Genomic DNA, 13394 nt, shown 5'->3' on the forward strand with positions numbered 1-13394 from the left:
GTTTGACTATAAGAGGCTTGGACTAACCAGCTAAACGTAGCAGAATCCTAAGTCACCTCACCAGGATGAACCCCAGTTTCTGTCTACTGCAAGAAATTCACCTCACTGCATCCAAGCACCTCAAACACAAAGCTCAATGGGTTAATCAGATGTTTTCTGCATCATAAGACTCAAAAAAAGGGGTGTTTCTATATTGATCAATAAAAGTATCCCATATCAGAATAAAACCACAGTATCGGATACAGAAGGTTCAGGAGGTTTTGGTCCATATTGACATTTGGCAGATTTGTCGACTGCACATGCATGACGCAAATCTCCCGCTCCACCACATCCCAAAGGTGCTCTATTTGATTGAGATCTGGTGACTGTGGAGGCCATTGAAGTACAGTGAGCTCATTGTCATGTTCAAGAAACAAGTTTGAGATGATTTGAGCTTTGTCACATGGGGCATTATCCTGCTGGAAGTAGCCATCAGAAGATGGGTACACTGTGGTCATAAAGGGATGGACACTGTCAGCAACAATACTCAGGTATGCTGTAGCGTTTAAACCATGCTCAATTGGTACTAAGGGGCCCAAAGTGTGCTAAGAAAATATCCCCCACACCATTACACCACCAGCCTGAACCCTTGATACAAGGCAGGATGGATCCATGCTTTCATGTTATTTACGCCAAATTCTGACCCTAACATCTGAATGTCGCAGCTGAAATCGAGACTAATCAGACCAGGCAACGTTTTTCCAATCTTCTATTGTCCATTTTTGGTGAGCCTGTGAGAATTGTAGCCTCAGTTTGCTGTTCTTAGCTGACAGGAGTGGCACCCGGTGTGGACTTCTGCTGCTGTAGCCCATCTGCTTCAAGGTTCGGCGTGTTGTGCGTTCAGAGATGGTATTCTACATACCTTGGTTGTAACGAGTGGTTATTTGAGTTACTGTTGCCTTTCCATTGTCTCGAACCAGTCTACCCATTCTCCTCTGACATTAACAAGGTTCAAGGTTCAACATTCAGAGATGAAAACTCATAAATGAAACCAACTGGAACCCTCCCAGCAGGCGAAGATTTAATGCCTCAATTCTGACAGATAAAGAATTTAACCATTTATTTTCCAGAGAATGAACTTCCTTCATTGAACTGAATGACTCTCCAGAAATATCACCATCCTTACTCTGGGAAATGGCTAAGGCAGTTCTGAGAGGTAGTAATATTTCATTCTCCACTCACAAGAAAAAGAAAGGACAAGAATGCCAAAATAAACTCGAACAATAATTAAAAGACTTGCACTCCCAACAAGCCCACTCACCCATTGAGCAAATCCAAAATGAGATCCGGACTATTACATCTTAACTTGATAATATCATCCATCAAAAGACAATTCCTCATGCAACAAACAAGAGCAAATTATTGTGAATTCAGTGACAAATCAGGTACATTTCTTGCCAATCAATTGAAACGCAATAGAGAAAAAAAAACAAAAACACTTTTTACAGCCATCAAAGATCCACAGGTTGGAATAACATACATCCCAAGCAAGACATCAATAACATATTCAGAGACTTTTATAAAAGCTATATCACTCAGATAATGAATCAAATATATCAAACATTAATTCATTCCTTGATGATGTCCTCCCTAAACTTTCCACAGAGCAGGCTACCACATTATATCAACCACTTACTCTAGAAGAACTCAGGAAAGCTCTCTATTCTATGCCCAACAATAAATCACCCGGATCAGATGGCTACCCAGTGGTATTCTATAAACACTTCTGGCCCCATTATTCATCAGAATTGTTACAGAGATGAAGTCAACCTCCACCATGCCTCTGCACATGAATACTGCTCTCATTTCGGTTTTGCTTAAACCCAATAAGTAACCAAACCTTACCTCCAGTTATAGACCCACAAGCCTAAATAATTGTGATTTAAAGATTATTAGTAAAACACTAACAAACAGAATTGAAAGAGAAATTCCACTCATAATTCACCCAGACCAAACAGGCTTTGTCAAGGGCAGATACTCATCCAGCAATATGCACTGTTAATTCAGTCTGATCATATCTCAAAGGAAAAACTTAAATTCCGAGTACTTCAGACTACTCAATAAATTGGACTAAAACCAGGGTCTTACCACTCAGTGGGGAGGACTGCAATGCTGTAACCCAGAAACTTCCCTTAACGATCCCAACGGGCAACATTAGATACCCTGGTATTGATATCTCCACAAATATTTCAGATTTGTTTACCCTTAACTTAACTCCATTGCTCAAATCCATTGAAGAAGACCTCATTTGATGGAACAACCTACCCATCTTACTAATTGGTAGGATAGCAGCAGTGAAAATGAATAAACTACCAAAAATAAACAATATATTTTCAATGACCTCAGTCCCACCAACAGTACATTGGTTTAATTTTATTTATTTTCACTCTAGACCAGGGGTGTCAAAACTACAGCCCACAGGCCAACTGTGACTTCAATGGCACAAGCTGTGTGGAGTTACAACAGATGGGGCTCCAGAAATGACAGGCGAGCACAAGGGAATGGCCTCTATGGTGTGGGCCAAGGTGCAAGACAGTGGAGGTGAAGCTGTTAAAATGCACTGTATCATCCACCGAGAAGCCCTCTGCCAAGACAGTCCAGCTTGGCGATGTGATGAACACTGTTGTGAAAACTGTCCACATAATTCCAGCATGAGGGCTCTACCACAGAGAATTTCAAGCTTTCCTATCTGATGTAGATGCTGAATACGGTGACCTACTCTCCCATTCTGATGTGCCCTGGCTAAGTCATGGCTCTGTGCTGCATCTGTTTTATTCCCTGAGACCAGAAAAAGACAGAGTCGATTGAGTCGGTCGATTTCTCAGCTTTTTTGTCAATTTATCAGCTTCTCGCCCTACCAGACTTCTACCGGAGCTTGGAAAAGGCCAAGTTTCCTCTGATGAGACGCCACGCAAAAGAATGATATCTATTCGGCTCAACATACATATGTGAGCAAACATTTTCTCTGTTAACTCTGAACAAAATCAGATTGAGAACCAAACTGACCAACAGCCATCTTTGTGATGTCCTTTGCATCTCAACCACCGAACTTACTCCTGACCTGCCTGCCATCCTTCAGTCCAAAGCGCAGCATCACAGCTCCCAATGAGTGCAACACTGTTCCCATTATAGGTGAGTTAAAATATATTACACAGTATTCATGTGTTAATAAGCCCAATTATCTAATAAATTCAGTCAATTAAAGTTGATAATATTTTCTAATAGACGTTTGTTGATGTGTTAACAAGTTCAATAACTTACTTGCATAACAAGCATGAAATATACCTATCCCCTTTTCCCCTTATTTTTCCCCCTTTATACAGGGCTGTGAAAAGGGATCACCATCCTGACTAAGAAGCAATCTGAGGCCGCTGTTTTCAGAATGTACTGCCAACCATTTTTGTAACAAATAAATAAACTCATTCATGGGAAGCTGTGATGTAGCCTGTTTTTTTTCTTTAAGCATATTCAATTATCAAGCATAATTTACCTACATTTGATTGATTTTGTTAACTTTAGTACACTAGAGGTGAGGCGATATACCTCCCCTTTATTAAGTGGCCCAGGCCTTCATATATTTTTCTGTATGTGACCCTGAGTGAAAAAAGTTTGGATACCCCTGCTCTAGATTCAATAATCAATACATTTTATTGGAAATACAAAAAACTGAGAATTAAACTAGCAACACTACAGAAAAACAAAGGCTGTGGAGGCCTAGCAGCCCCAAACTTCTGATACTACTTTCTAGCGAACCATCTTCAATTTATAATTTAATGGTTACAGACAGAGCAACAACTGGGCCATGGATGGTGAGACATTGAACAAACAGAATTTCAGGAGTAATCAATATCTGAACTCCCATTTCTTAATGAATCAATAAGGAAACATAATTGCTTTAAAAACCCATTGGAGTAGATTCCTGAAACTCAGTCAGTCACTCACCAAACAAATTCACCCCAATCTGGCATAAACCGACCAATAAACTTCAGGTCTTGGAAAAGACAAGAAATTACTTACCTGGAACACATTTTTGAAAACAATTCGCTGATATCTTTCCCAACCTTAACCCAAAGGTATAATATTGGTGGCCACACCAGGAGGAACAACATCCTACAACCACCTCCGATGATTGAACGTCTTACTCATATTGGTAATTAATGAAATCCCTTGTCTAGAACATACAAACTTTTATTAAAAAACAGATGACACTTTATCTCACCACATCCCAATGGTTACATTTATTAATAGAATACATCTCTGCTCCTGGGGAGTGCCTACGGCTGGCAGTGTGTTGGTTTGAGGCGTGGTTGCAGGTTTGGGGCTTGGGTTGGGGGCGGGGGGTGCAGGTTGCGGGTTCGGGTCTTGGCCCCGTGGTCGGTGGGTCGGGGTTTGCGTGTCCTTCTGCGTCCCGTGGGTGGGGGGGGGGTGGCCTTTCGTGCCGGACCTGGTTAGGCATTTTGTCTGGTCCTGTGACCCGGGGGCCTGAGCCTAGCCGGGTGTGCTCGGTGCAGGGCTCACCATGTGGCCTCCTTTGGTGGGGGACAGACTCCTGTCGTCGCATCAGGCTGCCGGGGTACCTTTCCTCTGGTGCTCTCGGTGCATGGGGCGCTCATTGCTGGGGGGGCTGTCCACCGTCCTCTGTTCTGTGGTCCGCATGCTCGGCAGGGGGGGGTCCACGTGGCCGCTCCCCGGCCTGCTGTGCCCCTGCGTTGATCTGGTTGCTCTTCACCTATCTCTCCCAGTCCCAAAATTCATACTCAGTACATACACCACACAATAGGTCTAGGGCTTGCGGGATGGTTGGGGTGTGAGTTATGTGGGTGGGGATGTGGCGGGCAGCTGCAATCTCCTGACCCGACGTGCTTCTCGTCCGTCCCGAAGTTGTAATCCCACTCATATTTGCCTCGAACACATACACCATCGCATACCAATCCCACTCTGAACAACACTCCACCAGACCCGAATCTGCGGGGCAGGAGGGGTGCGAGTGATTCGGGTTTGACTTGATTAGAGGACTCGCACCCCCACCCCACGCAATTTAAACTGAAATTGCCAACAGCACACATTGAGCACTGTGGTTTCCCGGGGGGTTTTCCAGGGTGGCGGGTCGGTGTGGGGGCGTGGTTGGCCGGGGGGCTGTCGGCCGGGCCCCCTGCTGGCTGGACTGGAGTCCTGGCGGCTTCGCCTGGTGGCTTATGGTGTGCTGCGACCTGGCGGGGCTGCGGAGAGCACCGCCAGGTGCATTCCGGGGCCCCTGGGGGGGGCTGCTTGCTGTTGTGGGTGTGGGTTGGGGTGCGGCTGTTGGGCTTTGCTCCCTCTGCACGACTTCTCTGCGGCGGGTGCCTTGGGTGGTGGAGAGCTAATATATCCGGCGGCCTGATGGCGGGGGGGCTAAGATCTGGTGCACCGAGCACACTCCACTACGTGGATGGGTGCTTGGGGCTCGTGGCCCGGTGAGGCATCTGGTCAGCTGCAGTGGGGCATGCCTCGCCCTTGCGCAGGGGTCCCGCCCGCTCGCCTGCGGTTCGGGTGGGGTGTCGGTCTGTCGACGTGGGGCCTGGTTCCGGGCCTGCACCTATGGCTACGTCTTTTGCCTGCACATGGAGGTGGGTTGTATGCATGCGCCCCGGGGGTGTGGGGTCTTCTTGCGCTCCCTGGGACTGGGTTATGCTCCACGGAGCTGGGGGTTGCACACACACACACACACACACACACACACACACACACACACACACACACACACACACACACACACACACACACACACACACACACACACACACACACACACACACACACACACACACACACCTCTTCTTTCCTCCCTCATTTACTGCCATAACTATGACAGGAAGAGGCCACGTGCCCAATTGCTGTTCCAGTTTTCCTGGACCTGACTAACTCTGTTTTTCAATACATGTCATGTTTATGTTTTCCGTGTACATGTTGTTTGGTTCTATGTTTAATTGTCTCTCCTGTGGTGAATCTCCCTCTCTTGGAGTAGTGATCAGTTGTTTATAGACACAAACATGGTAACATAGTTCTCAAAAGAGGGGGATTGGTGGCAGCTCTGTATGACAAAATATGTGCTCTTGTCATCCTATAGTTCATCCACAGGACAGAGTTATTGCAGCAGTTCTTGATGATTTAAGAGTTAATAAAGAGTTGCATTGCAGGTTGAGAAGTTGAACTCCACTTGCAGACTAATTCTGTCCTAGATGCAATAACATACAAATACTCTGTGTTGTATGCCTAGCATGCTGACAGCAAAGATTCAAAAGATTAAAAAAAAATAAATAAATAAAAGTCACATCAATCAAATCCCAATAACTACGTCTTTACATCTCAAACTACACTGATCAGTTCATGTTCAAATCACTAATCAAAACTCACCTTTTTAGAACTGCTTTTAATGTGCGATTAATGTTGCGTGTTTTTTTGGTGTTTTGATTTCTATGATCCATTTAACATATGTAAAATGTCTGAAAGGTGCTCTATAAATAAAATGTATTATTACTATTATCACTTTTTTGAGAAGAAAATAAAATTCAAGGGATTCTCAAAGTGAAATCAGTAACTTTTTACAGAGAACCAGAAGACATGATTCAGTACAGGAAAACATGTAAATGCATCTGGCCCTTTTAAAGAATGTGATGTTTTTGGACATTTCTTTTCTTCACTCTGAGATCAGATTGAGTGTAGACAATTGAAGTCATGTGCAAAGGGTAAAGAGCCTATTGCTGCACCAGACCTTAGCAGCCTCCACCATCTTCGCAGTAGCATCGGCCAGAAGTTTTGCAGCGGACAGCAGCTTGCGAGAGTTTTCCAGATCCGATTCACCTTCCGCATCCATCTTGATGGCGTTCACAAGATCGGAGGTGGCCTGGGCCAGAATGCGCGCCTGACGCACCATCTCACCTAACCAACGGGACAGGAAATAGAAGAATTTTATTGTTGATTGTGATTTTATTAGATTTTTGTGGGATTTAACAAAGATCAAATACAAATGAACGCAAACTATATCAAGGAATACATATAAGAATTATAACTTTAAAGCAGCGATTCCCAACTTATGGGCCTTGCAGGGTATTGCAAGTGGGCCGCCAAATCATGGGAAAAACACAGATTTATTGAAAAAATAAATTAAAAATTATTAATTACAAAAACGGTTTTAAATGTAAAAAAAAAATAATAATTTCATGGTATTTTTTTCTAAAACCTTTTAAAATGCATCATCACTGATGGATAAGAACTTATGTTAGGGTGTACTACGTCCAACCCGGACCACGATCGACGTGCACCTGGACATTTTTGAACTTGCGGTGATAATGAAAATGGATGGTTGGCATGCATCAGGCACACTGAAAAGGAAAGGACTGTCCCGCCTGTCAAACAAAAAAGAAAGGTTCTGAGAAAGTATAGTGCTGAATATTTATCATTGGTATTTTTTTGGACAGGCACGGAAGACGAACCGTTACCGCTGTGCGTGGTGTGTTCCGAGATTTTATCAAACAAAGCTCTGAAGCCATGTAAACGGCACAGTCACCTCGAGACAAAACACCAACAGGACATGTCCAAGCCACTTGAATTTTTCGATAAAAAACTCAAGGAGTATCAGGGCAGGAAGAAAGTCATCAAAACATCGTGTATGGGCACCGAGAACGCAAAGGCAATGGAATAATGCAATCCTATCGGGTTGCATTATGTAACTTCTGTGTTTGAGTTCGAAACTGCGGGAAACGTGCGTGACGCTTTTATTAGTTTGGCCGAGGGTTAGCCAGTAATTACCGGGTTTTTTGGCTGGTAAAATTTATTTTAAAAAATCATTTTTTAAAACCATATATTATAAACTTGACGGACAAACTGTCCGGTAATAATGAACATACAAAACATAGTTGATCCAACTTCCCGACAGCGCGGGCAAGACTGGCCAGCGGTGCGCCTGGCACCCGCACCTCAGCCGACGCACGCTCACTTTCATTGCACCACGAGGTTGTTTCACCCTCTGACTTGTGCGTGAGAGCCGATCTACCAGGCCGAGCACATCTGGTAGCAGGAGGCGATGTCCCTCCCCGCTGCTGGCCCGGAAAGCAGTGAGGTCCGTACAAGGGACACTCTAACCAAGATTTTTATTTGTCACATACATATACATACTTCCATACATATATGCAGTGAAATGTAAAACCTAGGTGTACATTATATTTGTGTTTGTAACATAGGGTGCTACTGAAACGTGACTGATAAGGTACAAATTTGCCCATAAAATATTTTCAGACACTGGAACGAGTTTTATGACCATGGTGTAAAAGTGCAATTGCACTCAAACTGTAGGGCCGCCAAATCCCAATACCAAAAAATACATAGTGCTGCCTTAAAAATAGTTAAACCTATAATGGGCAAATATAAGCTTCAGGGTAATTCGTATTAAATGGTTTGAAGACCATCTCCATCCTGCGTCCCCCTCAATTTCTCTCCAGCGGAATCTAATGTCACATAAAGTACCACTCAAATGAAAGTATTGAGTTGGAAGATATTGGTGCGTTTACATTTGTATGTATTACTATACAGCATTTCTTTTTTTTTAAATATAGCTGTCCCACTTGATAAGATATTCACACACACACACACACACACACACACACACACACACACACACACACACACACACACACACACACACACACACACACACACACACACACACACACACACACACACACACACCACTTTATTAGGTACACCTTGCTAGTACCGGGTTGGACACCCTTTTGCCTTTAGCACTGCCTTAATTCTTTGTGGCATAGATTCAACAAGGTGTTGGAAACATTCCTCAGAGATTTTGGTCCATATTGACAAGATAGCATCACGCAGTTGCTGCAGATTTGTCGGCTGCACATCCATGATGCCAGTCTCCCGTTCCACCACATCCCAAAGGTGCTCTATTGGATTGAGATTTGGTGACTGTGGAGGCCATTGGAGTACATGAACTCATTGTCATGTTCAAGAAACCAGTTTGAGATGATTTGAGCTTTTTGACAAGGTGCATTATCTTGCTGGAAGTAGCCATCAGAAGATGGGTACACTGTGGTCATAAAGGGATGGACACGGTCAGCAACAATACTCAGGTATGCTGTGGCGTTCAAACCATGCTCATTTGGTACTAAGAGGCCTAAAGTGTGCCAAGAAAATATCCCCCACACCATTACACCACTACCACCAGCCTGAACCCTTGATACAAGGCAGGTTGGATCCATGCTTTCATGTTCTTTACTCCAAATTCTGACCCTACCATCTGAATGTCGCAGCTGAAATCGAGACTCATCAGACCAGGCAACGTTTTTCCAATCTTCTATTGTCCATTTTTGGTGAGCCTGTGCGAATTGTAGCCTCAGTTTCCTGTTCTTAGCTGACAGCAGTGGAACCCGATGTGGTCTTCTGCTGCTGTAGCCCATCTGCTTCAAGGTTCGACGTGTTGTGCGTTCAGAGATGGTATTCTACATACCTTGGTTGTAACGAGTGGTTATTTGAGTTACTGTTGCCTTTCCATTGTCTCGAACCAGTCTGCCCATTCTCCTCTGACCTCTGACATTAACAAGGCATTTTCGTCCACACAAATGCCGCTCACTGGATATTTTCTCTTTTTCGGACCATTCTCTGTAAACCCCAGAGATGGTTGTGTGTGAAAATCCCAGTAGGTCAGCAGTTTCTGAAATACTCAGACCAGCCCGTCTGGCACCAACAACCATGCCACATTCAAAGTCACTTAAATCCCCTTTCTTCCCCATTCTGATGCTCGGTTTGAACTTCAGCAAGTCATCCTCACCATGTCTACATGCCGAAATGCAATGAGTTGCTGCCATGTGATTGGCTGATTAGCTTTTTGTGTTAACAAGCAATTTAACAGGTGCACCTAATAAAGTGGCCGGTGAGTGAGTGAGTGAGTGAGTAAGTGAGTGTGTGTTTGTGTGTGTGTATATATATATATATATATATATATATATATATATATATATATATATATATATATACACACACATATTTCACAGTAACCCACTGAGTAGGCGTGGCAGCTTGGATAATCATACGTCATTTAAGTACCACTAGACTCTAAATTGCTGATCTTTTGGCTCTAACACCAGCTAATACGGCTATTAGTGCCTCACTTTGAACACAACCAAACCCATCAAGGGATACAACCATATACTGAGCAACCAAAAAAAGTTAACCTGAGGGACTGACAGCCTATTTGTCTATTAGGAGCAGTACAAATGTAACAATAAGTAATTCTCAAAAATAATGAATACCTATTTATGGTAGGAATAAAATTAAAAAGCCTCTATTTAGTTGGTTTACCGATGTAAGCCTACATGCCGAGTCAGCGTTTACTGTAAGAAGGACATACAGCAGTTGTAGAAAATCATTCATCAGAGTGCGATATCATGGATCATGGGTAGTGTCAAAAACCTTTTCTTTGCGTTCATTGTGTTTTCAAATGTCTGTACACAATATAAGTGGATTTCAATGTATTCATGTACGTTATACAATCTACGGTTACTGGTCTATTGTTTTTGACATTACAATAACCACGATGCACCACGATAAACGTGCGATGCCATCTTTCGAATGCCTCGTATCCCTGCCATTACCTGCGTCGCCCATTGAGCTGAAGATGTTCTCGGTAACGTCCAGGATGCGATCCGTGGCTTCCCCGTGACGCCCGATAGGTTGGCCTCCACTAGCGTACTGCTTGATGTGATTCAGCAGCTCGTTCAGCGCCTGTGTGACGCCCGTGGCTGCGGCTCCCACCTGTTTCAGCAGGCCGTCGTCATTGGTGGCCCCTTGCGACGCTTCAACGCAGCCTTCGACCGACTTGGCCACCAACTTGCCCGCCTCAAGGAGCTGCTCCTGGCAAACTGGCGAACTTATAGTTGGGGCCACCACCTGAAGGGAAGAGGGAGGTGGAAGCGAATAAGAGACCGTGCGCAGACAGGGCTCATATGCTCCGTTATGTTCTCAATGCCATCTAGAGTAATAATTTTTCGCTTTGACATGTATGTTCTATGGTTGCCGTGTGGAACGGCAACATAGACCTTTTTTTTATTATTTTAGGAAGTTCATGAAAGCCATGGAAGAGAAGCTACTGATAAAACAGAATGGCAGTATGTGGACTTGTAGCAAGGTAAGGAGGATGGTCGCTATATATTAAATTGCATGCTGACCCTTGTGCAGGCCACGAGTTGGGAAGTAGATAGAGCGCACTGTGTCGCGGCTGCGATGACCCTATTCTGCTGGGCGGAGTCCTCCGTCTTCTGGGCCACGTTCTTGGCTTTCAGCACTAGAGCTGCTGCGGCGTTGGCCACAGCTTTCGCCAGGTGCATTAGCATATCCTGGAAAAGGGTCAACGACAAACACGAGTTAGCACTAAATTGGAAAAATCGTATCAAACATTATGGATATTGTCTACGCAAATCAGGATTATCCTGCAATTGTTTAATTGCCTTAAAACACAACACAAAACATTAGCCAAACTGTATTTGGAGCTTAAGCAGTTGTTTATGTACCTGGAAGTGAGGGTCAGTATCAGTCTCTCCAATGTGAGAGAGCAGCTCTCCGCTGGCCTGGCCCACATTGCCCGCGGCTTGGAGAAGATTCTGACGAGGCTGTGAAACAAAAGCAAAATAAAACAAAATAACCAGAAAGGAAACTAATCAGAAATGCCATATGAGGCGTGTGCACCCAAGGAAATGCTTTCTTACCATCGTTTCTCACAATATCATTTTCTAGAGCTGCAACAGCTCTCTATGAAGCTTATATTAGCTTATTAGTCAACAATGTAAAACTTAAAATAGTTTTTTGAAGTTTCTGCAGGCTTGAGGGTGGAGAATATTGATGTCTGTTCCCATGGCCTTGTTGGTCACTTCCTGAAAGGATCCCAGTGACTACAACCTCCACAATTAAAATCTCTATTCTTGGTGGTGGAGGTTCTGTGCATGCAATGAACCCTGAAAACAATCTGCTTGCCTTCTTTCTAGGCTTGGTGCTTTCCTCTAACGGACAGGAGGTGAGCTCCAACCTTTTTGGCACTTCACAGGGTTTGAAATACAATCCTATAAGGCTCATAATTAAATGATAGCTGGGTTTTGTCAGTCGAATGCACTGTTCATGCTCACATGCACAGAGGGATTACTGTATCTCTTCATACAAGGTGTTGACTCAACCAGGAGCATGTATACCTCCAGGGTGGTCTAATAAATGGGTTGCATTTGATGCAGGGCCCTTTTTAGCTCATAAAGGTGTTAGCGAGGTGCTAACATGCTCATCGGAAGCAGCCAGGAGTTCATTGTCTTGCTCAAGGACTCTTGCATGCTACTTCGAGTGCTGGGGATAAAACCAGCAATCCTCTGATCTACTCGACCAACTCTGAGCCACTACCACCATTGGGTAGTACTCCCTTACCTTCCCTAACCTAAGTCATCAAGTTGCTAAAGCACCATTGCTGGGGTTCAACCACAGTACCAGAACCATGGTTCAATAAACGCTGGATGATCCCCAAAGTTTTTCCTTCATTCGAAAGTCAATTAGCAGAGTTCAGTGTTGAGGACGAATGAGAAGATAAGATAACACCATCTCTGATCATCATAAAGAATTAATATAACCATAGAAACATTTGTAGGGAACAAGATACACAACAAAACAATGTTGTAGAGTGAAATTGCCTATACATGAAGACACTTTGATGAAATGAGTAGAACTTCGGTAAGACTTCTCACAGACCTCAGCGCTGGCGGGCTGAGCTGTCCTCAGCATGTGGGAAACTGCGCCAGCCAAGTTCTTAGCGGCACCAAGGAGCTGCTGCCCATTAGCCCCTTCATCCTCCATGAGGGCAGCTAGCAGCTTGACACCTTTAGACATCTCTGTCAGGTTGGATGAAATTGTTGTTACAGCGCAGCCCACTGCTGTGTAGTCTGTTTCTGCTGGATCACCTGGAGAAGGGAAGGGGACACATTGTTGGAAAGGATAACAGCAATATCACATTTTATTCTAAATTAATTATTGCCATTACTGCAGTACACCCATTGCCCAATGTCGCCTACAGCAGGTTGCCTTCAGCCTTGGACGAGATGAAGCAGCTCAACTTCATGTTTCTAGTCTTCTGACATTAGGATGGGTGCAGCCAAAAATATCAGATTTGGAGAAGGGTCAATAAAACCCTGGCGAGTCAGATAAAATTGACCCATGGTATAACATATGAAGAACTAACCCCCCACCTGGAATTGTAGCCTTAATGTGGTGGCGCGATTTGTGTGGTCCAATGAATCTGAGAGCTAGGCCATGCCTCAGAAACCGCAAGGGGA

General features: G+C 44.2%; 1 protein-coding gene across 1 annotated transcript in view; it reads right to left on the reverse strand.

Moving 5' to 3' along the window:
* Positions 1-13394, reverse strand: part of tln1 (talin 1) — a 172781-nt gene that overhangs the window by 113281 nt on the left and 46106 nt on the right. Inside the window, exons 16-20 of the mRNA XM_080017830.1 lie at positions 12814-13022; positions 11601-11699; positions 11259-11426; positions 10686-10980; positions 6791-6957 (exon numbers count right to left, since the gene is read on the reverse strand). Coding sequence (XP_079873956.1) covers positions 6791-6957; positions 10686-10980; positions 11259-11426; positions 11601-11699; positions 12814-13022 — 938 coding nt within the window. The remainder of the gene's footprint in view (positions 1-6790; positions 6958-10685; positions 10981-11258; positions 11427-11600; positions 11700-12813; positions 13023-13394) is intronic.

The sequence above is a fragment of the Zeus faber genome (assembly GCF_960531495.2).
Source record: "Zeus faber genome assembly, chromosome: 17".
Classification (NCBI taxonomy): Eukaryota; Metazoa; Chordata; class Actinopteri; order Zeiformes; family Zeidae; genus Zeus; species Zeus faber.